Below are 27412 nucleotides of genomic sequence, written 5' to 3' on the forward strand. Positions count from 1 at the left end.
GCTGTTGAACATGTGGGGTGCAGCCAGCTGTAGATTGTAGCACAGGTCAGCACCAACTATGCCACTCGTTGGGGTTCTGAGGAAATCCTTGGGACGTTTCGACTGCTGGCTAAATTGGCGAAGGCGGCCTCCATCTCTTGAGTGGAAGCCGAGCTGACAATTTGCAGCATCATAACCAGAGTGGACTGGGGTCATCTGGTTTATAGTTGAGTGGAGAATCTAAACCAGAGGCTATGTCGACTCTGTGACGAAAATTATTGTAGATTCCTCGACCTGTGCTATGGGGTGGAAGGTTGTAGGATGCCCCTCAATATGTAAGGGGTTCACTACACCCAGGAAGCAGCTACATGGTAGCGCAGTACTTGTGGCATGCACATGGTGTTCTTTTTAGATTAGGTTTCTCCCCACGGAAAGAAACCGTTGGCCTGAAAAATTACCAATTATTGACACTGATGTGGGTGTGCCAACAGTAAAAATTGTTAGTTCATCTATACAGGTCATTCCAAAGGATTTAAATATGCTAAATCACATGTTAGTAAATTGTCGAAGTATCTGTAGCAAGATCCCTGAGTTACTCTCTGAAATAAACAGTAGTAATGCCAATATTGTATTAGGTACTGAAAGCTGATTGAAACCAGACATAAATAGCAGTGAAGTTTTGAACTCGGATTGGACAATGTTAGGAAGGATAGGACTGATGCTATGGGAGGTGGTGTGTTCATTGCAGTTAAAAGCTGTTGAAACGCAGTTGCGATCGATACTGGGTCGGACTGTGAAATAGTCTGGATAAAGCTGTCAATCAGACAAGGAGCAACCATTGTATTAAGATGTTTTTATAGACAACCAGCATCCACAACAAATTCCGCAGAACATTTCAAGGAAACTCATGAGTACGTAGGAAATAAATATCCAAATTATCCATTAGTCATAGGTGTAGACTTTAATCTGGCATCCATTGACTGGAAAAATTACATGTTTATCACAGGGGGCAGAAGGAAAGATTCATGTGAAGTTATTCTAGGAACGCTCTCAACATACAACCATGAGCAACTGGTTAGAAAACCAACTCAAGATGGGTACCTATTAGATATCTTGGTGACAAACAGACCTGATCTATTTGAGGAAGTTAATCTAGAAGAAGCTATTAAAAAACAGCGTAGAGTTTTCTTGTTTGGGAAAGCAAATAAAAGTGTCATTAATGAATATCTTTATAGTGAGCTCCAAACATTCACCATGGGACACAAAGATATTGAGCATCTTTGGTCGGAATTTAAAGGTATTGTCCACCACATGCTAGAGAAATATGTGCCTAGCAAAAATATAGGGGAGGGAAAGGATCCACCTTGGTTCAACAAACATTTTAGGAAGTTTCTGAGAAAGCAAAGAATTTTGCACAGTCATTTTAAACGTAGTCACTGCCCTGCTGACGAACAGAAACTATGCAAAATGAAAGTAGCTGTCAAAAAGTCAATGAGAGATTCTTTTAATGAATTTGAAAGCAGTATTTTACCTGCAGATTCTAAAAATAACCCCAAAAAATTTTGGTTGTGCATAAAATTGATGAATGCTGCAAATAATTCAATACCTTCTCTTGCTGACAGTACAGGTAATGTAACAGATGATGATAAACAGAAGGCTGAAATTTTAAACCTAGCTTTCAAAAACTCATTTATGGTAGAGGACTACTGCACCATTCCCCCTTTCGGCTATCGAACAAATGCAAGGATGGCTGACATAGTGTTTAGTGTATCTGGGATTGTAAAAGAGTTAAGATCCTTAGACGCCAAGAAGGCATCAGGCCCAGATGGTATCCCTGTAAGTTTTTTGTGTTGACTATGCTACAAATGTAGCACCACTCTTATCCCTCATCAGTCAAAGATCATTCCAACAGCAGAAAGTTCCACGGGACTGGAAGAAGGCCCTGGTCATAGCAATCTATAAAAAGGGTAGAAAATCATATGCACATAATTACTGGTCAATTTCACTGACATCAATTTGTTGTAGAATCATGGGACATATTTTGTGTTCAGACATAATGACCTTTTTAGACTCTGAAAAGCTCATCTGCAGAAACCAGCATGGTTTTAGGAAACAGCAGTCATGCAAGACACAGCTGGCCCTCTTTGTGCATGATATACAACACACTCTAGATACCGGCTCCCAGGTTGATGCCATATTCCTCAACTCTCGAAAGGCGTTTGACTCAGTTCTGCACTGTCACTTGCTACAAAAAGTGTGCACTTATGGTCTATCTGATGACATGTGTGGTTGGATAGGAAGTTTTCTAACTGACAGAGAGCAGTATGTCGTCCTGAATGGGGAGACTTTAACAGAAGCAAGTGCAGCATCAGGTGTGCCCCAGGGCAGCATAATAGGTCCACTGTTTTTTACAATTTACAGAAACGATCTGGTTTATGGTATCGACAGTGGCATTAGACTGTTTACTGATGATGCTGTAGTCTACAGGAAAGTAGTATCACGTGAAAGTTGTGAACAAATTTGTGAGGATTTGCAGAAAATAAATGCGTGGTGTAATGACTGGCAGTTATCTTTCAATATTAGTAAGTGTAACCTACTGCATATAACAAAGCGAAAATCCCCATTAATGTATGAGTTCAAAATAAATGCCCAGTCTTTGGAAGCGGTAACAACCGTCAAGTATCTGGGTGTGACTACTCGAAATGATCTCAAATGGAACGATCAGATTACACAAGTAACATATAAGGTGAACTCTAGATTGCAATTTATTGGTAGAATCCTGAAGTGATGCAGTCCTTTAACAAAGGAAATTGCTTACAATACTTTAGTTCATCCAGTCTTAAAGTGTTGTCTGTATGTATGGGACCCTTACCAGTTGGGTCTGATTCAAGAGATTGAGAAGGTCCAAAAGAAGAGTGGCAAGATTTGTGACTGGTACATTTAGGCATCATGAAAGCATTACAAATCTCATAGAAAGTTTGAAGTGGGACACTCTTGCAGATAGACAATGCGCTAAACAGAAGGCGCTGCTCACTAAATTCCAAAATACGATCTTTGCTGAGGATGTACAGCACATATTATTACCACCAACTTTCAAATTGCTCAATGATCACCATTCAAAGATAGGGAAATTAGAGCTCATACTGAGGCGTTCAGACAGTCGTTTTTCCCTTGCGCAATTCGGAAGTGAAACAGAGGGGGGGAAATATGACTTTGGCGCAAATAGTTCCCTCTGACACACACCGCTTGGTGGCTAGTGGAGTGTAGATGTAGATGTAGATGTCATATTTGGAGCTGAATACATCACCTCAATCCAGATCTTGTCAATTGTCCCCTGTGTGGTTCATTGGCAGATCCTCATTTTCTGGTCATGTTGCTACATTCTCTTCACTATGATGAGCATCAAAGGTAGCCTCTCCCATGGAAACTTTGTGATCATTGAGTGAGTCTTCAGTTACCTTGAACCTTCCATCACTGATCTCCAACTCTTGACTGCAGTAGGCCTTCATTTGTAGGACATGAATGATGTCTGTTCATTTGTCTTCTTGATGAAGTGTCATAATCCTTTACTTTGTATGTGATGTGCGACTAGCAGTGAAGGATACAATATGGTCCAAAGTAGCACTTTAATAACTTTTCTGATAGTTCCCCTTCCTGCACAGGCCAGAAGTCCATACCAAGTCTCTCCCCGGGTCATATATCACAGTCTGATGTTTGGCGTTGAATAACTCCTCTAGGAATCCATGATATATAGGCAAGCCAGCTAACTTGTTTGTCTGGTCTTGGTGGTGAGATGTTTCACGTAGTCATTCTAAGTATCGCCTAGTTCATAGAGGAACATCATGGGGCAGGAAAAATGTTGTGAAGCCTCTAGTGTGTTACTTCACTGTGTTGTATGTGAATGTCATGACTGGCCGTACTGAATCCCAATCTCTCTGTTCGACACCAACATATAACCAAGAGCATGTCTGCCAACATCTTATTAAATCATTCTGTGAGGTTATTCATCTTCTAAATGGTAGGCAGTTGTCACTCTATGGGTGAGGTTGCAGTGTGCAATTATCTCTAATACTAATATTGACAGGAAAACTTTGCCATAGTCAGATATCATCACATGTGGTGCTGTGTATTTCAAAGTGATGTCTTCTACAAGGGACTTTGTAATTTTTGTTGCTTGTACAGTCAGAAAAGCTGTGGTGAGAGTGTAGTGGGTGTGGTAGTCAGTGCAGAATATTGTCCTTCAATTCACATTTATTGACTTTGAGAACATCCCCAAGAGGTCAGTTCCAGTCCAATGGTGCTGCTGCAGGTGGGATCAGCATCAGAGGTGATTGTGACATGTGCTTCACTTGTTAGTATTCCTTGCAGTAGCTCACATTGAGTATAATGAATTGCTAGAGAAATGGCCAGTGTTACCTGTGTCTAAGTCTCCACTAATCCCTATGATCAGAAATTTGGTACATTGTGGAAATACTTCAGATATCACTGGGTGCTGATGAGCTGGGATGATGAGCAACCATTCCCACCCATCAGATCATAGTTCCTCTCATACAATATTCCATGTATTAATTGGAATCCTCCTCTGGTTGGTTCCTCATTTTTCGAGGTTTCTGTTTTTCAGCAGTGTTGGATGTTCCCTTGTTCAACAGCAATGCATTTAATGCAGCAGTGATGGTGATTTGTCCACACCGCTGTGTTCCGCTAAAGGATTCCTTGAAAGACAGTTGGTGTCCCTGTTTTTGTGTTGATTTTTGTGTACCATTGTGAAGTTGTGTTCATGAAGTCTCACTGCTTATCTCGCCAACCGATCCAACGGATCTTTCTGGCTATTCATCCAGCATAGAGAGTAGTGATCTACCACAGCACTGAATAGTTTGTCAAATAAATGTGGCCAGAGTTTGTTGATGACCCAAACTACTGCAAGACACTATTTCTCAGTCATAGAGTAGATCTTCTCAGGTTCAGAGAGTACTCTGGAACTATGAGCTATCACCTTTCCAGCACCTTCCTGAATTTTTACTATAAATGTCTGTATCACAAAACCAGTAGCATTGGTTTGATGTTCTTTCTCAGCATTCTCGTCATACAGTGCTAGAACTGGAGAAGATGTAGCATCTCCTTAAGGACAAGGAAAGATCTTTCTTGCTCCTCATTCCAGGAAAACTTGACATCTCCCTGGAGAACTTCTTCCAAGAGACGTACATAGGTACAGAAGTCCTTCATGAATTTCTGGTAGTATGAGCACTTTCTGAGAAAACTTAACCGCACGACTGCTACGGTCGCAGGTTCGAATCCTGCCTCGGGCATGGATGTGTGTGATGTCCTTAGGTTAGTTAGGTTTAATTAGTTCTAATTTCTAGGCGACTGATGACCTCAGAAGTTGAGTTGCATAGTGCTCAGAGCCATTTGAACCATTTGAGAAAACTTCTTACATTATGAATGGGCCAAGAAGTCAGAAAATCTGTGACCGTTCTTATTTTCTCCAAGGTTCAGTGACATCAACTTGCAACATCTTTTCCACTTCCTTTGTATTATCCATTGTTCAGATGGTGACACTCCATATGAATGTTGGATAATTGGTGGATGGTTCCCAGTGTAGATACGGTGTTTTATCATAGACCGCTTGATCGGTCTTTTCTTCACTCTGGATTTGAAAATGTCCAAATAGTCGATGACGAATGGCTATCTCTTGCTGGTGTAGTTTGTTGGTCTGGCCAGATACTCATAGCATTTCGATAGTAGCTTCCTCCCATGCATTTTTGGAAGTGGTAGCAGAGCATAACTCTTTGTCAAAGAAACAAATTCGCCCTTCCCATAAATTTGCCAAAGATTTGCCCTTCCCACACTAGTTCAGCTGTCCCTACACAAATACCTTTATGGATGAGTTGTGGCTGCTTGTAACTGTTAGTGAGTGAAAGTTCTCCATGGTTGCTAACAATGCTTATGATCATCACTCGCACGTAGATTTCCTTTGTGAGCCCAAATAGCTTTTTGCAGTCAACAAAAGCTTTATAGTTTAACTGAGCATTTCAATTGATGATGGCAGGATAACCAGGTCTTCGATGGCTAACAACAGCCCAGAGTAATCTTTGTTATGTGTACTTGTTGGAATGACTTTGTCACTCTGGTTCTCTGATCTTTCACAGTCTATGACTGCTTGTTATGCCTGTAAGAAGTCCCATCTGAGAATAACATCATGACTACATTCTTTACACAAAAAAGGCTGTGTTCTATAACTGATAGTTATTCTTGCAGTACATGTTCCTAACTGCTGGATGTATTGCTCATTTGTGACCTTCAGACAGTCTTCTTTAGATGGTGATGATAAGCATTCAACATTAAAGAAAAAGAAGCCAATGAGTCTACTAGCACCTGGACTACTTGGTGATCGAAAATGATATCAATGAGATTTTCTGTCATCTTGCTGACTGTCATCCATAGATGATTTTCCTCTGATGATGCCTCACCTTTTATGTGGCTAACTCACTTAGTTTCGCTGAATTCAGTAGCTAGGTGAGTGGTTGGTACCTCTGCATGGTGATGGGGAGTAGCTACAGTGTGTGACTCATCCAAGGTACAGTTGTAATCTTCAGCCCACACATCAAGTAATAACTGCCTGCAGTTGACTAGTGTGAATAGAAGTGTTGTGATGGTAGATATCTTGCAGCATAATAATTAGCAAAGAGTCATCTTGTTTCTCTGCAATAGTGCACAATGTGTCCAGGGTACCTACAGTGAAAATAGATCAGCATGTTGTCCTCCACCCTCCGACTTCTGCTGTTCTGCAGGGCGTTTTACTTAGGGGAGGAGTTGGTTGTACCTGTGTTGGTGAGGTGCTGGATTGTCAATCTCTCCTATGTCATAGTGCATCTCTACTATGTGTGAGAGAGTCATTCAGATTCATAATGTGGTGAAGGGGAAAAACATTCTGTACGTATGACTGTGTCATTACACCATGGCATTGGGGCCTGTTCTTCAGTTGTCCTGCTAGATGACTTTCCTGTTGATTGTCACAAAATGCCATCCCACCTATTGTATTTAGCCATCCTTTCAATCATTTTTTAGGGTACTGATTAGTAGTGTCTCCAGGAAATACTGAAGGACACCTGATGTGCAGCTGACTTTTTGCTGTTTTGGAACCCATCGATGTCATAAATATACAGATATTAGGTATGCTATACTGCTTGTATTATGGTTCTTGTCTGTGTAGGCAATGGCTTTTATGTTGCCTAATTGGAGCCTTGGTAATACAGATGTATTGAAGTACCCAGCAAATCCACCAAACAATGTCATGTTTAAACAACAAACAAGTCCAAATCTGAAGGAAGAGTCATCATTAAAGAATAACACTTAGAACTGAAAGCACATTTATTACTGACACCAGTGTACAGCCAGAACAGAACTGACCTCCTGGACAAAGAGTGCAGCTATTTATTCAAACATCAAATATTCCAGAACACAAGTTTTTGTATGAACATTGAATATTCCAGCTATACAAACAGTACAAACATAAGATATTTTTAAAATCTTCCAGAAATTAAAAATACTAAAAAGCAAATAATTTTTGGTGATCAGATGTGAACTGGCAACCCACAGCACACCAGGCAGCAATGCTAGCCACTACACTTCACTGCTTGCACCACAGCTCGCAACAATATTTCCAAGATGAAAACCACTATCTTTGTTCACTAAGCTCTTGTTTAGTTGGGTTGGCACTACTTCTCAAAGTACAGTGTTTCAGAAAGAAAAGGACTGTCTTAGTGTCTTTATTTTTCCCATAATCCGTGATGCACCAAGTTTCTAAGTAGTACTTCCTAATGCTAACTCCTCGCTGGTTGTCTTGGTGGGTTGCCACAAAGATTTTTGTGATTTTTACATTTGTAACACCCCTCCTCAATCTTGTGTGCTCCCTTTCCAAAATATGGTTTGTTGTGCTGGCTGGTGTTTTGATAGATCCCTAGTTTTTTGAGGCTTAGATCGTCTTTCTCAGATTCTTGTAATGCTGAGATCTTTCTAGATGATAGGAAACATTCTTGATGTTATGTCATTCTAGGATTATGCAGATCCTCCACACAATGTACGCATACAAGATGTATGTACTTGGATTGAGGGTCTCCAACTCATTCTGTTATATGTGCACTGGCTGCTGTGAAATGGTATGGTGGGTTGAAGTTAGTTTAGGCAACATGGAAATCTTTCTAAACTTCCCTTCCATATGGAAGTATTATCTACTTAGCAGCAGTTGAAAAGCAGATGAAAGAGTTGAAAGCAAGTAAGTCACCAGATTCAGATGGAATCCCATTTCAATTTTACAGAAAGTGCTCTTTGTCATTGGCCCCTTATTTTCTGTGTTAGCTTGCAACTACTGTGAATCTCTTGCACAGAGGCAAGTTCCAAGTGACTGATTAAATGTGTTCTAGTCTCTTGTGTATATAAGAAGGGAAAAAGAAGTGACCCACAGAATTACAGATGAATGTCTTTAACATTGATTTGCTGCAGTGTTCTTGAACATATTCTAAGTTAGAATATAATAAATTTTCTTGAGATGTAAAGACTTCCATTCACAAATCAACATGCAAAACTCAACTTGTCCCTTTCTCCTACAACATCTTGTGAACCATGGATGAAGGGCAATAATCAGATTCCATATTCCTAGATTTCTGGAAAGTGTAGGATACTGTGCTACTAAGCATACAGAAAGCTTCTCAGGTATGGGAGTGGCTCAAAGACTTTTTGAGTATTACAACTCAGTAAATTGTTCTAGAGGGTGAGTGTTCACAGCAGACAAAGGTATCAGCAGGAGTACCTACAAGGAAGTATAAAAATCTGACAGAAAGGATGTGCACCAATTTGTGACTGTTTGATAATGACAGTGTAATTTACAGGAAAGTGTCATTATTGTGTGGTTTTAGGTGGGTACAGGGTGACTTGGAGTAGGAAAAACAGTTCTATTATGTTTGAATACAATATTAGTTGCGTGCAGCTTAACGCATTCACAGTAAATAAATATCTACATGTAACATTACAAAGTGATATGAAATGAAACAAACATGTAAGTTTGATTATAGGGAAGGCGGATGGTCAACTTTGGGTTACTGGGAGAATTCTGGGAAAGTGTGGATTATCTGTAAAGGAGACCACATACAGAACACTTATGTGACCCATTCTTAAGTATTGCTAGAGTGTTTGGGATCCCCTCCAGGTCAGATTAAAGGAAGGTGTCAAAGCATGAAACTATATTTGTTAAAGGTGGGTTTGATCAATGTATGAGCATTACAGAAATCGTACACAAACTCAAATGGGTATCTACAGATGAAACACTATTGAGAAAGTTTAGAGAACAACTTTGCAACAGATCATAGAATAATCTTACAGCTGCCAACATTTACCTTGCATAAGGACTACAAAGAATAGATAAGAGAAATCAGGTCTCGTATGGAAGCGTATAAACAGTCATTTTTCCCTCACTCCATTTGCCAGTGGAACAGGAAAGGGAATGACCAACAGTGGCATGAGGTACCCTCCACCAAGCACTGTAATGTGTCTTGAGGAGTATGTATATACACTCCTGGAAATGGAAAAAAGAACACATTGACACCGGTGTGTCAGACCCACCATACTTGCTCCGGACACTGCGAGAGGGCTGTACAAGCAATGATCACACGCACGGCACAGCGGACACACCAGGAACCGCGGTGTTGGCCGTCGAATGGCGCTAGCTGCGCAGCATTTGTGCACCGCCGCCGTCAGTGTCAGCCAGTTTGCCGTGGCATACGGAGCTCCATCGCAGTCTTTAACACTGGTAGCATGCCACGACAGCGTGGACGTGAACCGTATGTGCAGTTGACGGACTTTGAGCGAGGGCGTATAGTGGGCATGCGGGAGGCCGGGTGGACGTACCGCCGAATTGCTCAACACGTGGGGCGTGAGGTCTCCACAGTACATCGATGTTGTCGCCAGTGGTCGGCGGAAGGTGCACGTGCCCGTCGACCTGGGACCGGACCGCAGCGACGCACGGATGCACGCCAAGACCGTAGGATCCTACGCAGTGCCGTAGGGGATCGCACCGCCACTTCCCAGCAAATTAGGGACACTGTTGCTCCTGGGGTATCGGCGAGGACCATTCGCAACCATCTCCATGAAGCTGGGCTACGGTCCCGCACACCGTTAGGCCGTCTTCCGCTCACGCCCCAACATCGTGCAGCCCGCCTCCAGTGGTGTCGCGACAGGCGTGAATGGAGGGATGAATGGAGACGTGTCGTCTTCAGCGATGAGAGTCGCTTCTGCCTTGGTGCCAATGATGGTCGTATGCGTGTTTGGCGCCGTGCAGGTGAGCGCCACAATCAGGACTGCATACGACCGAGGCACACAGGGCCAACACCCGGCATCATGGTGTGGGGAGCGATCTCCTACACTGGCCGTACACCACTGGTGATCGTCGAGGGGACACTGAATAGTGCATGGTACATCCAAACCGTCATCGAACCCATCGTTCTACCATTCCTAGACCGGCAAGGGAACTTGCTGTTCCAACAGGACAATGCACGTCCGCATGTATCCCGTGCCACCCAACGTGCTCTAGAAGGTGTAAGTCAACTACCCTGGCCAGCAAGATCTCCGGATCTGTCCCCCATTGAGCATGTTTGGGACTGGATGAAGCGTTGTCTCACGCGGTCTGCACGTCCAGCACGAACGCTGGTCCAACTGAGGCGCCAGGTGGAAATGGCATGGCAAGCCGTTCCACAGGACTACATCCAGCATCTCTACAATCGTCTCCATGGGAGAATAGCAGCCTGCATTGCTGCGAAAGGTGGATATACACTGTACTAGTGCCGACATTGTGCATGCTCTGTTGCCTGTGTCTATGTGCCTGTGGTTCTGTCAGTGTGATCATGTGATGTATCTGACCCCAGGAATGTGCCAATAAAGTTTCCCCTTCCTGGGACAATGAATTCACGGTGTTCTTATTTCAATTTCCAGGAGTGTAGATGTATACTACAATGTAATACACCGAGAAGCATCTACTCAGTACACCTGACTCGATACAAAGTTGTGAGTTTTGTTAAGTCTCATAACTTCTGTTCATATTTGTCACTGATTTTGTAATTATGTACAAGCTTTTAATTGCTGTAAAACTTAAAAGTGTGTTGTTTTGATTTTTCAGTGCATCTATTTTATGTAAAATTGCTGTTTAGAAAATTCCAAAAAAAAAATAACAGGATAACATTAGGTTAGTTGAAGAGCATACATGATAATGTAATGATAAAAGCTAACTGTATTAAAATATTCAACTTCTGTAGAAGAACACATAAAAATGTTAGAAATTAAAATAATAATGTAATTAAAAACTAATTGTTAGTTATTTGCAATTAATTGTTAACAAACTGAATTATGCAAAACTGCACATAGGAAATCAACTTCTGTGAACTCTTAATTTTCCTTTGTAAGTTAATTACTGCCAAGGTTTAAATAATGGATTTATATATCTGTGTTTTTATAACTTTATTTATTGTATGGTGGCTGTGACCCAAATTAGTCTGGTTAGTTCACCTTTTGGTAAGTTAGTTGCAGTTTTACTTTTAAGTCAATACAAAATCATGTGTATTTTTTTGTGAAAGTTTTTGTCAAGAATTACTTAAGCTTATTAGATTGAAGTTGTGATTACAAATTTGACACCCATCTTTTCAATCAGAATACTATTGTTTCCCAGATCTAAAAAATCCAGGAAATTGAAAGCTGCAGGTAGTAGATACTGACACATTGTCAACAATGCTATGACATGCACATAATTTATGTCATGCTTTGTCATTAATAAAAGCAGCACATAAATAAAATGGTGTTTTTTTAACTCACAGTAAGAGAATGTGGTTCTGGTGAGGAGGGAGACCACACTGGAGCTCACCATTATGTTACCTTTTCCTAGGCGTTCTCCTTCACTGCAGAAAGTAGCATGAGTTTCCAAAATGATGTTGGCATTTATCAAAGAGTGGGCTTAACAATGCTGTAAAATGTTTCGATAGCTCTGTGTCACTTATAGTGGATGACTGTGATGTGGCCTCCTTGTGTCTTTTTGGCAGGCTGTATAATTGCAGAAACTAATGTGCATAGTCATAGCTTCTTGTGAATTTCTCTTGCAAGAAGTTGTGTGGAAGTTTCATTTGTTTCCTTTTAATGTGACTCATTGGAGCCCCTTCATTTTTCTGTGTGTTGAGTAACTCATAGAATTTCCACTTGTAATGTGTGAGTGGGAGCAGGTCTTTAGTGAGCTTACAGGATGACTACTTCTAGGCCCTCCCATAATTGTTTAATGCTGCTGCTCATTTCATATTGAAACATTTTTGTCTCTAGTATTGTGGCCCAGGTGAACATGATTATATTAATGAAAATGAACAGCAGCAGTAACACAATAGCTCTAGAAAATAATAGGGGCAACTTTAGACGTGAATATCTGCCCAGATAGTAGTGTGTGTTCAAGTGCCGCTTCTGAGATGGGGAGGTGCACTGGTCCTGGATTGAATCTCCTTGGCTGAATAATGAGAAGGGTTGATGTGCCAGCCAGCCTGGATGTGGTCTTTCGTCAGTTTCCCACATCCCACTAGCTGAATACTGAGCTGGTACCCAAGTTCCATCTCAGCTACATGATTCAAAAACATTTAAAAAACTTCCACTCACTCTTACACAAATAATACTATACAGAGGCACAATAAAAAGAAGGAGTCCTTTTAGTGAATCCTGTTTACTTTAGGACTGCATGAGCTACAATAAGAGGTTACCAGAAACAGTTTTTGCATCACATGCTGTTTTGTTTGCTCTTTCAAATTCTGACATTGTTGTCAATGCATACCTTCTCCTCTTCCCCCCCCCCCCCCCTTCCCCAGCATCATCACACTTTGTTGCCACTATTGAAAAGCTTGTCTTCAGGAAGTGTGTTACAGAAGATCTACACATCTTGAAGTACTTGTCACAGAAGCTCTTTCTCCAATACATAAATAGGTCTGTCATGTACTGAAAAATAATGTCCCCTATTTCATGCAGAATTCTGTATATTCTTATTAAAGTCCCTTAAATATTCATAGATTGCTGTCTTCTGCATGTTTCCCTACACCTCAAAACAGAGAAGCTGCTTATTCTGAATACTAGGTTGTTCCAAACAGAAGACTACTCAGAATAGAAAGGAGAAGATTCTCACCTATTAGCCACAAATTGCCAACAGACTTTACAATTTCCAATATTACGTGCCCTGTACATGATGCCATGTTCATCACCATAAACATCTACTGAATTAGTGAACTCTTCCTGTCCAGTAATCTGAATCATCTCATGAAGGAAAAAATGGCACTTTTATTGAGTCAGGAATGGACTGACCGAAAGGCACAACTGGTCAGCAACTGTATCACGTAATATGACAAAATGGTTTACTGTAAATGCTCATATTATGATTTGAGTTACTTTTATAAAATAAATGTTTACATTTATTTCCCCTATACCCCTGTATGTGTACTTACAAACACAGGTTGCATTTTACACTGATAAATAAATGTCATTTTAAGTGAAGTAGACATCCACTAGAAAGTATTAGTTTTCCACATGTAAAATATAGTATTTCTTGATTAATATATACACTGATGTAGGAAACTTAAGGATGAAAGTAACTTTTGCATGTGTGGCACTGCCAAGTATCATAGCTTAGTGAAACTTGGACCTTACATAGAAAGAATTGCTACAGTATAGAACAGAAGATAACTGAAAGTAATGCACAATGAGACCAACAGAAATGACAGTTGTGTTCAAAGACAATAATTATGCTGAATTCACTGCATTTTATGATGGTCCTTTGGACATTAGAAAAGGTAGAATAAGGGGTGTGATCATCATGGATGGCAGTGCCTGCTCTGCTGGCCACAAGGTAATTATAGAAGGGTTTTCCATTCTTTCATCAGCACTGCTGAAAACTGCTGGATGGCCATTGGTACATGTGGATTTGCTGCAATACACCTCCTCAATGCATCCCACATATACTGGAACGGCTATAAGTTGGGGGAATTGGCAGACCAGTCCATTCGCCAAATATCTTCCCATTCCAAGAGCTCCTCCGTATTCACTGTTCGATGCAGTCGCACATTGTCATTTATAAAAATGAAGTCGGGGCCAAATGCACCCCTGAAAAGATGCACATGTGGAAGGAGTACTGTGTCCCAATAACACTGACCGTGGTGTGTATTGTAATCAAAGATTTAGAGGTCAGTAACCCCCATGACATAATGCCTCCCCACACCATAACACCTGGACCACATCACACGATGAGAGGTGGGGACATGTAATGCACCCAGGAATATCATCAGACATGATTGTTTTGGTGGTCTGTGTGCTATGATGCAGGGAGGCACAATGTAGCATGGGTGTACTGACTCCCAAATCTTTGAACATAGTAAACTCACTGGTCTACTTTATTGCGACACTGTACTCCTGTCCCATGTGCATCTTTTCAGGGGTGTGTTTTGTCCTGACTTCACTTTTATGAATGACAGTGCTTGACCGCATTGAACAGCACAGGTGGAGGAGCTGTTGGAATGAGACGATATTCAGCAAATGAACTGGTTTGCAAATTCCCCTGATTTAAATCCCATTGAGCACATCACCACATAACGATTTATTATAAATGCATAGACCCAACCTGTCCACTGCGTGTGATTAATATAGTGGTATTCACACTTAGTCACATTACATTTATGCAATAATCTTTGTATAAACCTGTTGCCCACTAAGAAAAATTAGAAAATTGTACAAAGGCACAGGCAAACTGCACACAGCCAGAAAGTACTTTTCTTATCAAACTTTTTCCAGTTTTTAGAAGGGGAAAAGATACCAACTATGATTTTGGTATGAATATTTTGTTTATGCATTTAATTTTGTGCTTATGTAATTTTCCTTGAATAACAGTTATCCAGTCATTTGTAATTTCAGATTGTGTGCTCAAAAATCATGAATCTGCAATGTACACTGGATAATGGAGAAACATGATCTATACATTGATGCCAATGGAATTCAACATAATGTCATTATTGCTCCCATAGCAGAATGGAACGGTGGGTCGAGAGTGGCCTTTGATGTTGTTGTCAATGCTGATACAGAATTTAAGGTAACATTACTAGATTACAACACACAAAATTACATGCAGCATTATGAACATAAATTTGATCTATCAAAGAGAATACACATTGAGACATACCATGTTAAAATTTTAATAATGTTACAGCCCATGCAATGCTTCGAATTCCATATGTGATATGTAGCAGAAAGTACAATTACAACATTGCTGCTGTACTGGACGGGTATCATCACTTTGTGTATTGTCCTTGATGTAGTTTTCCTCGAATTGACTCATAAACATGTAAGTTTAAATATCTAACAGTGGAAAGTCCAGGTTAGAACATCAACAATATTATGAAAATGACAGATTTCTACCCTTCATAAAGCTCACACATTGAGTTGCAGACAGGCATAATGAAAAGACTGTTGTATATTAGCATTTGGCCACCGCCTTCTTTAGAAAACAGACTCTGGCTGGAGTGACCAGAGGTAGTGATCATATGTGTGTGTGTGTGTGTGAGATGTATTTGCTTGTGTGAATGTATATGCACTTCTCTCTTCCAACAAAGGCTTTGGCCGAAAGTTAATGTGGTTCAGTCTTTTCATCATGCTTGTCTGCAACTCAGTCTCTGATTTTTACAGTGAGTAGCAATCTGTTCTGTTCATAATTACAAATGCCCTTGTTTAGGCACATAAACGGGAAGGCTGATTTAATCCTGTGTGGTACATAATATATACAGGTTAGTTTTCGGTTAGAATAAATCAATCCAATTTTAAAAGCAATAGTAATGTTTGTTGGATACACAGTAATTTAGCCCATGTCTCACAGATTTGTATAATCAAATGAAAGTCCTGAAGGCCATGAGAACAGTTATTAATTGCAGGGAACAAACAATGAAGTCAAACAATATTACGTAGTTACGTTGCAGTGTTGGATAAATGCTGTGGTTTATATAGAAGTATCAAGGATTTTTTCTTAGTAATGTACCACACTTCTTTTGAAGCAAACAAGTTAAAAGTGTTATATTAACGATTTTATGTTAGACCCATTTGTTGCAATTGAGTAAGGGCAATATTTATTTTACCAAAGACATCAAGCTAAAAGCAGAAAAAAATCCCTGAGAGAGAAGGAGGGGGGAGGGGGAAATCAGCTTCCATGTATGAGTACTAAATCACTGCCCAATAGATAATATAGTCTGTTATAAATGTTTGGGAAACATTCTGCACTTGCATCCAGTTAACAGAAGCTGACATTGTACACATGAATAGCCTTGTAGAATGCTGCTCCAAAATGGGTGCACAATGATCTACCATGAAACTCTGCAGAGATCCAATCTCCACAAGATACTTCTTCATTAGTGACACTGCATTTTTACACTAATCACTACAGATGTGTGCTTCAAAACTTTAAACCTTATTTTTATTTTAAGCAGAGGCAGTTGCTTTAATAAGCCATTTTTGTTTTAGACTGAATGTAATGAGGAATCTGCAGCTTCAGAGTTGTCATTTGGCACATATTATGCGGAAAATGTGGAGGGTAGTAGATGTCATGTGAATGAGCACTCAGTTACAGAGGCATCAGCTGTGAAATGTTCAGAAGAAGAGAAAGGTAACTGACATGGGCAAGTGTGACAATGCTTTGAACTTCAGTAATTCTATTCATGGTTGAAACAGTTTGTGTTTCTATTTCAGGGACTATTACAACACATCCTCATGATATCATCAAACACACTGTCATTCCAGAAGTTCATGCCTCTGCTGTAAAAAAGATACCCAAAATGGATAAAAATAATCTCAAGGATATGAAATCAATTCAGCACTCTGAATTTTTGCAAGATACTGACACATGCAATGTACGCTCTGTTGAAAAAGATGCACTTTTGACACAAATACATTCGTATGTCAGAAAGAAGGCTGAAGCTGCCGATAAGGATCGTTCTTATAATTCACCTAAAAGTTTTTCATTTTCTGGGTTCAATGAAAACTATTCCCAGATTCCTGAGCAGTCTCACTATAATTCAAGGGTGAATTGTGGTATTAAAAATAGAGAGAGCAGTGGCAGTATTTCCATGCCACTGCATAATTGTGAACTAAAAAATACCTCAAATATTGGGGTCATGCATAATATTGAAACAAACTCCAATCGTGATGGTAGTGCTGACAATCTTATTGCATGGGAACCAGCTAAAAGGTGCTTTGATAATATATCACTTTCATCATCTCATTTTGATGCTGACTCAAATTGTTCTGACCTAGTAGAAACTGTGTCCAGTGTGTCAGATGTAAGTGGCTATGAAGAAGAAATATTTCGCATTAAGCGCTTGTTACTTCAGGACCCTTCAGTACTGCCATTAAAAAAACAGAATTCAAGAAAGAACTCTAGGGACCATGGAGTGAGACTAAACAAGTGTGAATTATTTGTCCCTTCAGAGAGTACAAACAAAGATCCACATAACAGGAATGTATGTGATATTTATCCAAGTAAGGAAAGAAGTGATGTCCTTCTAAAAAAATCGGAAAGTGAACTAGCCATAAAATGGCAAGAAAAGTGCCAAGAGGCACTTAGACAGAAAGCACATGTTGAAGGGCGGCTTGAAAGTCTTCTTAAGGAAATTGAAATATTACGTAAAGAAAAGCAGGATGCTAGCAATAAAGTAAAGCTTTTAGAGAGTGAGGCAAAATCAAGCAGAGCATCAGAACTTACATCCCTCTTCAGAGAGTCTGAAAATTTGTACCTTGAAAATGATCAACTTCAAAAACTTCTGAGAGAGAAAAACAAAGAGAACTTAGAATTAAAATCTATTGTAGATTTGTCTGCTGCTGAGAAAAATAAGCTCAAGGATGAAATGAAAAGCATGGAATCCATTAATGAAAAACTGCGTATTGAGTTGCAGGAGCTTCAAGTGGAACTGGAGTCTAAGATTGGATCAGTTTCTGGTTTAAAATCAAAGATTACAGATTTGCACATGGAGTGTCAGTCACTTCTTCAAGGAAAGCTGAAAGCTGAAAACAGTGTTACAACTCTGAAAAATGATTTGATTTCTTCCCAGAAATTAACTGCTTGGTACCGTGATCAGCTGCACCTTAGCCAGGCTGCAAGAACGAAAGTACAACAGGACCTAATGGTGTCTCAAACAAACTTGATGTCTTACTCACAAGCTGTTGAAAAGTTAAGAGCAGAAAAATCCCAGCTGCAAAATTTGGTAGATGATTTGGAGCAGAAGATGGTTAGGGAAAAACAGAACCTGGTCCGGAAACTTGAAGTTATCCAAGCAGAAATGTTCAGTCGAGAAGCAGTCCTTTTGAGTCCGGTTCGCCTTGATGGTAATAGTGAAGGAGTTGCTTCAAAAGACCCTAAAAGTCTTGAGACTACATCACTTCTAGAAAATCCTGCAGATAAAGTATCTGAACTAGAACAGCAGGTAGATGAGCTCAGGAAAGACATTATACATCGAGACAACAGGATTACGCAGTTAGAAGAGGAAAATGCTGCTCTTTTAATTAAAGCAAATGAGCTACAAATAATCATAAATGAAAAAAATGCATGTCAACAAAATATAGAAAACAAATATGGCCATCTTGAATTGTCAAACCAACATCTTAAGGATGCTTTAAAAACAACAGAACAACAGTTAATGGACATTAAAAATGAAAAAATTGCCTTAGAGGTCACTCTTTCAGCAGCCTTGAGGGAGAAAGCTGAAATAGATTCCTCAATCAAACAACTGCGTGAGGACATTTCATGTATTCAGCACAGTTACACTGCAATGAAAACAAAATTGCTCGAAAAAGAGAATGAAATAATTGACTTGAAAGAAAAACTTGAAGAGAGTAAGAGAATTTATACAATGAAAGAACATGTACAGGGTGAACAGACAAACAGTTTAAACTGTAAACAAAATAGCACCACTGAATTTAATAACGTGGAACAGGAGCTTCATGATTTGAAGAATGAAAACCTCAAACTTAAAGATCACGTTTTTGAATTGCAAAATTCTTTATCAATAGCTCAGTCTAATGACTCTAAGTTGCAAGAAGTTCTTAAGTCACGCGAAGAAGAACTGCATACCCTTTCTGCTCACCTTGAAACAATAAGAGAAGAGGTAGACTCTAGGAACAAAGGCATGTTGGAGCTAAAGGAAAGACTACAGGTAGTTGAGGAAACAAATTTTAATGTGAAAAAAGAACTGGAAGACAGAACAAATCAGAATTGTTCACTGTTGAAAGAAGTAGATTTATCCAGATTCCATCTCCTACAGACAGTTGTGATACTAGAGCATATAAATCACAGAGCACATGAAAGAAAGGAAGAGATTAACAGCAAATTTGAAAACATAATTAAATATGTTGAGGGACTTAACTGTGAGCCAGAAATATCTCCTGTTCAAATAACATCAACTCTTACTGATTGGCTGGAGTCAGGACTGCAGATGTTTCTTGAAAAGTGTAATAATTGTGAGCCTGAAGCCTCACATATTGATAATAAGTGTCAAGAGAAAGAATGTAATGAGGAAAACTTCTTAGCTACCTGGGTATTTAAATTAGTAAAAGTGACTGCAGTTCTTAAATTCTTATCAGAGTACAGACAAAATTTACTATTAGAAGCAGAAAAATTAATGCCATCGAGGAACTGTGTGGAAGAAGAAATTGGAGAACTAAATATAAATGTTTTTCAGAATTCATTGTGCAGTGCAAAGGGGTTTAAGCTGGTAGGTAAGCCACAAAGTGATGTGCTTAGTACAACAAAAAATAAAAATGTATGTAACTTTTGCAAACAATATGACAGAGAGTGTGTTCAGTATAGGAAGGAGATTGAAACTTTAAGATGTCAGAAGACAAAACTGGAATCTGAACTTCATGAAAAATACAGGCGTTATGAATTAAACACAAGAATTTTACTGAAGAAAGTGAAAGAACATTTAAGATGTCGCAAAGCAGCAGAGAGACAACTTCAGCTTTTTCAAATGCAGATAGGCATACACAAAGATGAATTATGCAAAGATGAATCTGATGCTGCTACACTTCAGGCAAAAATTAAAAAGCTAGAAATGGAGTTAGAGAGCAGCTACAAACAGTTAGAGCAACAGAAAAATTTAGCAGAAAAATATCAGAATAATTTGTTGGAACTCGAAAGGTATAAAGGTAAACTGGAGCAGCAGCAGAGTATGATACAACAAACAGAAAATGTCAGTGACATTGAAATTCCTACGGTAATTGGTCAGCTTGGTGAAAAAGCTAAGGAAATGAAATATCAACAAGCACTTGCTCGATTACAGGAGGCTGAACAACAAGCTGATCATTATCTGAAATCAATCGAAGAATTAAAAAGAGAGGTAAGTTAATATTTTATTTAATGTTAATGAAAATGAGGCCTATCAGTAAATACATTACTGTTGATTAAAATTGCTGCACCAGGAATAATATCAAATAACAAAATTTTCCTTTTTTGTATATAGAGTATAGGAAGAAGCATATATGATTAAATTTGTAGATGGTTTGAGATGTACAGGGTACAAAATGTAGTTAGCTAATTACACGTTCCATAGATCATTTGACCAATTTTTTATCAAAAGATGTGGAATAAATCATTTTACAGGATACGTATACGTCTCCCACCCATGTTTATTTAAAGAATCAAACTCCCATGTATAAAACAGCTTCTTTGAAAGTCCATATTTTTGGATTTAATCTCACTCTTCACCAGCAATTTCTTGCACTTACCCAGCTCATCTATGATGTGTACATCTTGTCTGCCAATTTCCTCTCCCCCAGACTTCTCTCCTTTTATAAAATCCTACAGTTATCTGCCCCTCTCATTTCATTGGATAGTATCATCTGCCAAGCCAATTATAAAGTGCAACAACAGTCCAGATTTCACTTCAAAAAGCCATCTTACCTTCAACTAAAGTACCTCAACAGTGATGTTCCAATCCATGACCTATTGCAGCTCTTTAAACAGCCACATTATCAACCTCAACACTTCTTCTGCAAACTGCGGTTCACCATCCTGCTTAACATCCCCGAGCATTCACCACTGCCTCCCAGAGCAATAAAAATTCACAATCACAATCACAAGCACCAGCCTCAACAGTACAGTGTTCTCAATCTTTCATCTAATGCCCTTTATCATGAATAATCCTTTTTATCAAATGGTCTCACTTTAAGCCCTAAACATGCACTTAATCATGGCTCTTTGGTTAAGGACTTACTGTCCTTCATACATAATGTCAACTGGAAATAACACTTTGCAACCCAATCTATAAAGCTTTTCAACAGCAAACCAAACACTGAATCTTGTCTTGAACAGTTCTGACTAAGATCCCAACTTGATCCGCCACCACTACCTGAAAATCACCACTTACGAGCTTTCCAAAAATTCCTAAGATCCAATGTTGCTTCATCATCCTTTCTCAGATCCCTGCAGCATGACCCTAACCTGTCCTCTGGAGACCAAGGAACTTCATTCCCTGAAGCCTCTATCATGCTCTAAAAGCTGATAACTCCATCATTAATTTCCCAGCGGACAAGAGAATTACCACTCTAGTACAGTATCAACATGAGTATGTGAATGAAGGTCAGTACCAGCTTTCTGACACTTTTGCATACAGAATCTGCCATGAAGATACAAAGTGACCTAGCGTTCATACTGAAAACCCGAGGCCTCTTAGAAGGACTAATACCCCAATGCATAAAATTTCTTTCTCCACCCAAACCATGCACTCTCACCTGTTACCTTCTTCTGCAGACTATAGTGCAAAGACAAACCTCTTAAGTTAAAGATATGAATCGTTTCCTAGATCATCCGAAATCTGTTCCTGTCCCACTTCCACCACACCTTGCTTCTCACCATTAATGCTACCTTCCGACTACACCAACATTCCCCTGTACATGGAATGTCTGCTACAGAACAATACCTCAACCAGTGCCCACCTGATTCTGAACTTATGATGTACTTCCTACTCATGTTAATTAACTTTACACTTCCCAACAACTACTTTACCTTTGAGGGGGAGACATAATAACAAATAAGGGGTATGACCATGGGAACTAAGATGACTCCTTGCTATGCCAATCTTTTCATGGAGGGGGCTATCCTGGGATACATAAGCCATCAACCCCTTGTTTGGTTTAGATACATTGGTGACATTTTTGCCACATGGACTCATGGTGAAATTGGCTTGTTGAAATTTTTGGAGTATAGAAATACATTCTTCCAATTAAATTTCACATTATTCTTTTCCAATCTCATGCCACTTTCCTTGATGTTGGTCTCACCCTCACTGAGGGTCATATACACACTTCTATTCATATTAAACCTACAAACAAACAAACAACAGTACTTACATTTTGACAGTTGCATCTTTCCATGTCAAATTTTTTCTCCCTAATACCCATGGTATTCAAGGCAAATGTATTTGTCCAGATGCAGACTTTTTACAGCAATGTACCAACAGCCTCACCACAGCTTTCACTGTATGTAATTGTCCCAGCCATCCTAGTTCAACACCAGATTCTCTGGGCCATCACGTCCTACTTAGGAATACAACTCTTGTCACAACATAAACCTAAAATATCTTTCCATTAACCCCCTCCAACCTCTGAAGTATCCTGTCAGACCCTCCTTCTGCCCACATTTCTGTTCTCTAATGGCTCCTACCTATAGCGACTAGAGTCAGACAAATCCAGAAATTATTTCAGAAACAGCAGTTGCAGGCCGGCCGAGAGAGTCAACAGTGAGTTGCCAGAGAACAATGGGTAGACAACACAAGAGAATGGCAGACAACGGAGACGGCATGGCAAAATAAGTCCAAAGGGCATAGCAAGATCAAAAATTAAGATATAGAAAATTGAGAACCAAGGCAACAGTGTGTAACAAGATATCTGTGGCAATGCAGAGAAATCACAACTAACAGGTGGAGTGTCTGTGCTGCTGCCTTTGAAAGGTGGGTGCGAGCCCTGATAGGCCAGCTGGATAGGCAGGGCATATGGTGGTGTTTACATCAGTAATTTAGTGCAAACAATTGCAGCAGTGCCACTAAGTAGCCATCATCAATGTCCATACCATCTGGTGGGTCTCCAAATGTGCAAGATTGGGAAACCAGCCTATCACTGTAACTATCACTGCTGTAAGACTTTTCAGATGTACTCACCCTCCTACCACCACATACACCAGCTCTGTAACTGGCAGAACTTATGTTGTCAAAGGGAGAGCCACCTGTGTACTTGTTGTTATGTAAACTCTTATTGTCCTTCTTCATTTGTATGACTACCATCAAGTTGTCAGTAAGAGTGAATTGGCAAAGATCATCAATGAATACAATAGTTTTGTACACATCAACATTTGTGCCCAGATCATTAATATACTGCCAATACACAGTATGTTGTTGCAGCGCATGCTCTATAACAAGACATTTGTGACATTGGAGCCTGTTGTACTGCACATGCCATCAGTTTCTCAGAACTTCACAGGTGGGAACTGACTTCACAACATGTGCTTGGTTCTCGCCACCCACTGGGCCTAAATTTATGTTAATTTCTATGGTCTCAACATTTCTTTTCAATAACTATTCCTTTTCTCCTCTTCCTTTTATTTTATATTGTTTATTTTCTGATCTATCCATTCCCCCATACCCATCTGTCATGCATAACGCACTTAGCTTTCTGCTCCTATTGACCCGTTCACAATGTTTTATTCAGTAACCTCTGTCTTATCACCCTATCCTTCACTTTTTAAGTTGTCATGTTTTCAAATCTAATCTTGTGCAGGTATCAACAATCAGTATTTTCTTCTCATCCATTCCAGTAAGTCTCTCCTAACCCACAGCTCTGGGTGGCTTTTCCATGACTCTTCCCATTTTCTAAACATCACCAGTCCGTTTCATTGATCTCTCTTTCTAGATTCCTCTTCCTTTTCCTTCAACCCTTCTGCTGGAAGAAGGAGCCAGTGGCTCTGAAAGCTCATTCTTTTCTACATCTTTTATGTTTTCTCCTGCTGCCGTATGGTAAGTAGAATTTTTATCTATCCATGTTATATTTTCAAACATTAATTATTTTCATTGATAAACTGGCATACTCAATATGTTTAATGCTCTTCAAGTTATCTTGCAACCAAAATCCAAGGTATTTTTTTACAGGATTATTTTAAATTTGACCATCCTTAAGTAAAATGCAATGTTTTGTTGCATATGAAAAATAACTTTGGCAGATTTACTGCTATTTATAAATAACTGGCTGTGGTCTGCCCAACTGCTGATGTGCTTCATGGCACAAATTACACATTGTTTTAGTTCCTCACTGTTCTCACCTTTTAGTATAACTGTTGTGTCATCAATAAATACAATAGTTTTGTACACATCAACATTTGTGCCCAGATCATTAATACAGAGTACGAAATGACTTATAACACACAATATTTGATTGTGCCCACATTTGACAGTACTTCTGTGACTGTTTTCCACTTTTGACTACATCACATTAGTCAAATGACTTGTTTAATTTGTTTACAATTCTCCAGGAGTGATTCGATCCACAGGTTTAAAAGACCGCATATGCCACAGTGGTCAATCTTAGTAAGCTGGTTTTCATGATAAATCATGTCAAATGCTTCTGACAAATTTAAAAATATCCCAATTATTGATCATTTCTTATGTGTTAGATTTAATGTATTATTAAGACATCTACATATTGCTGTCTGTACGTACAGTCTTGCCCTTCTGAGTCCATGCTGATTTTCCATTGAAACATCATTGCAAATAAGGTATTTACACATAGCAGTATTTAAATAAATTTTCCACAAAATTGGTGGAAATGATTTATTTCAAAGCAATCTTGATGTGTGAATAATAGTAACTGCAATAGATGATGATTAATTTTCATCAGTATACTGATACTTGCTTGCTCAAAAGTAGATCTGCCAGGAAAAATTTTTCTTCTAATATTGACTAAATCAGTCCTCAGTAATTTCATTTACCATGAAAATTTATACACACAGTAACAATGAAAAAATGTTCAAATCATGAGATTCAGGAATAACATTAAAATGTTTGAAATTGTCTATATCATGAATGACTTGAAGTCAGTGATACAATTGCAAAAAGTCAGAGTTCAAAATGAGCCCTATACAAGCTTGAACGCAGAGCATTATGGGTCTCAGCTCAATTGAGATGCTAGCTGCCAGTCAGCCTTTTTTTTCCTCCAATCAGTGAAACATTGATTGAGAAAAATAGTTATCTGTATCCTCTAATATCACATCTAGCTACCTAACATATCTTAGCTAGTGTGTGGTAATTTTTTATTTAAAGTGACTTCGTGTAGTGAATCTGGAAGAAAACTCATTATTCTCTTTTAATTTTAAATCCCAAAATATTTCTGAAAATGTGATTATTTCATGCGTGAGGCAGCATGAGTGAATCATTTCAAATTCACTGTGCCTTTACAAGGCTCCAATTTGTACAGCCTCATTAAATTACCTGCTCTAACTGTATTAAGAAATCACATTTGTGCATGTAATACTTTGGTACTTACAGTAATTGGATAGCTTTTTGTTACATAATTCTCTTTTACTATTTCTTTATTTATCTGTACTCTTTTTGACCATACAAAGTTGCTATGTATAGCCATCTGTGTGACAGCTTGCGTACACTGGTTTTTTTTTTTTTTTTTTTTTTCAAGAGGGTCATTTAAAGCTTAAATCGTGCACACATTTGTAGGAATATGAAATGGAATGATCACATAGGCTTAGCCATAGTTTAGGTGGCAGAATGCTGAGTAAATGCGGTAAGTCTATAAAGGAGACCACTTACAAATCACTTGTGAATCCCATAATAAAATACTGCTCAAGTGTGTGGCGCCCATACCAGATATGGTTAACAGTGGGTATTTAGCGTATATAAAGAAGTGCGGCACAGATTTTTTAGTTCTAGTTCTTGAGAGAGCATCACAGAAATATTGAAAAACCTGAATTGCCAGACTCTTGAAGATAGACTTAAATTATTCCATAAATGCCTACTTGGAAAATTTCAAGAACCAGTATTAAGTGATGACCTGTAGGAACCACGAAGAAAAAAACAGACAAATTCCAGCACACACAGAGTATTTAAGCAGTCATTCTCTCTGTGCCCCATTTAACACTGGAATGGGAACAAATCCTAAGATGTGTCAGCATGCAGAGTACCCTCTGGCATGTACTTCACAGTGGTTTGCAGACTATTTATGTGGATGTAGATGTTCGATGTCTCTTATTGCTATTGAGGATAACTTGAGGACTGTGCAGTATTGAGGCAAGATACTACACTTATTGTCAAGCCTTACAGTCAACAATTTGGTGATGGATTTGTCTTTCAAAATGATAATACATGAACTGAAGATAAGTAACACCAAGACAGTAAAAATGACCATCAACAAGAAAGTAAAAAGTTAGAACTTATTTTTTAAAGTGATGAAATTAGACTCAGTTCCCCATTTCAGATATCTTGGAAGCACAACTTCGAAGACACCATTACTAACCATGAAATAGCAGGTCACAGAAAGCATAATGATGAAGAATATTTGAGCACACTGTACCCTCCTTGTGTGCATTTTCCTTCAGGAGACAGGAATACACTGAATGCAATGGAGGATGATATCTACTGACCTCAGCCCAATTGAGCATGCTTGGGACCAGTTGAAACTAGAAGTGTGTTTTATAGACATCCTCCTCAGACACTGGAAGACTTCAGAAGAGCCTCCATCAAAAAATTGGGCCAGGATTGATCAACATCTGAACCAACCTGTTAACAGCACACCAAAGGGGATCCAAGCATGTTACATTGCCCAGCGTCAAGAAACAGCATTGAACATTTTGAGTTTATAGTTGCACAAAGATGTGCATTTTTGAACATACTGCCTTTACTCTTTCTATTGTTTTGTTTTTATTTCACAGTGAAGTAATTTTTTCAGTTTCATAAGGTTTATGCTTTCATTTCCTGCTTCCCTTGACTTTAAGCCAACACGTGTTTGCAGGTTTTCATGTGGTGCAAAGATTTTTTGAACAGTTTATTAAGATTTTAGCTATACAAGTAAAGATTATTAAATACAGATTGTCTTTAATAATTATTAGAACATTTAAAAATTTTGTTTGGACTGTATTTCTGTTGAAAGTAGACCTAGCAACAAATTTTCAGATTTGGAGCTATTGTTTATGGTGCCCTCGAAAACACCAGTATATTGTTAATTAATTACTAAAATCCAGGAAAATCGGAAACAAACACACAAACTCATGGGTAACAAAAGGGATAAGGATTTCCAGCCAAAAAAAGCGTGACTTAAAAAATCACATGAAACACCATGACGTCGATGATCAGTT

At 39.0% G+C, this 27412-nt stretch overlaps 1 protein-coding gene across 1 annotated transcript in view; it reads left to right on the forward strand.

The window, feature by feature from the left end:
• The window catches only part of LOC126235721 (golgin subfamily A member 3-like), a 72123-nt gene that overhangs the window by 32750 nt on the left and 11961 nt on the right, over nucleotides 1–27412 (forward strand). Inside the window, exons 2-4 of the mRNA XM_049944496.1 lie at nucleotides 14944–15118; nucleotides 16537–16678; nucleotides 16762–20402. Of these exons, the coding sequence (XP_049800453.1) occupies nucleotides 14987–15118; nucleotides 16537–16678; nucleotides 16762–20402 (3915 nt within the window). The 5' untranslated portion in view covers nucleotides 14944–14986. The remainder of the gene's footprint in view (nucleotides 1–14943; nucleotides 15119–16536; nucleotides 16679–16761; nucleotides 20403–27412) is intronic.

Source organism: Schistocerca nitens, chromosome 1 (genome assembly GCF_023898315.1).
Source record: "Schistocerca nitens isolate TAMUIC-IGC-003100 chromosome 1, iqSchNite1.1, whole genome shotgun sequence".
NCBI lineage: Eukaryota > Metazoa > Arthropoda > Insecta > Orthoptera > Acrididae > Schistocerca > Schistocerca nitens.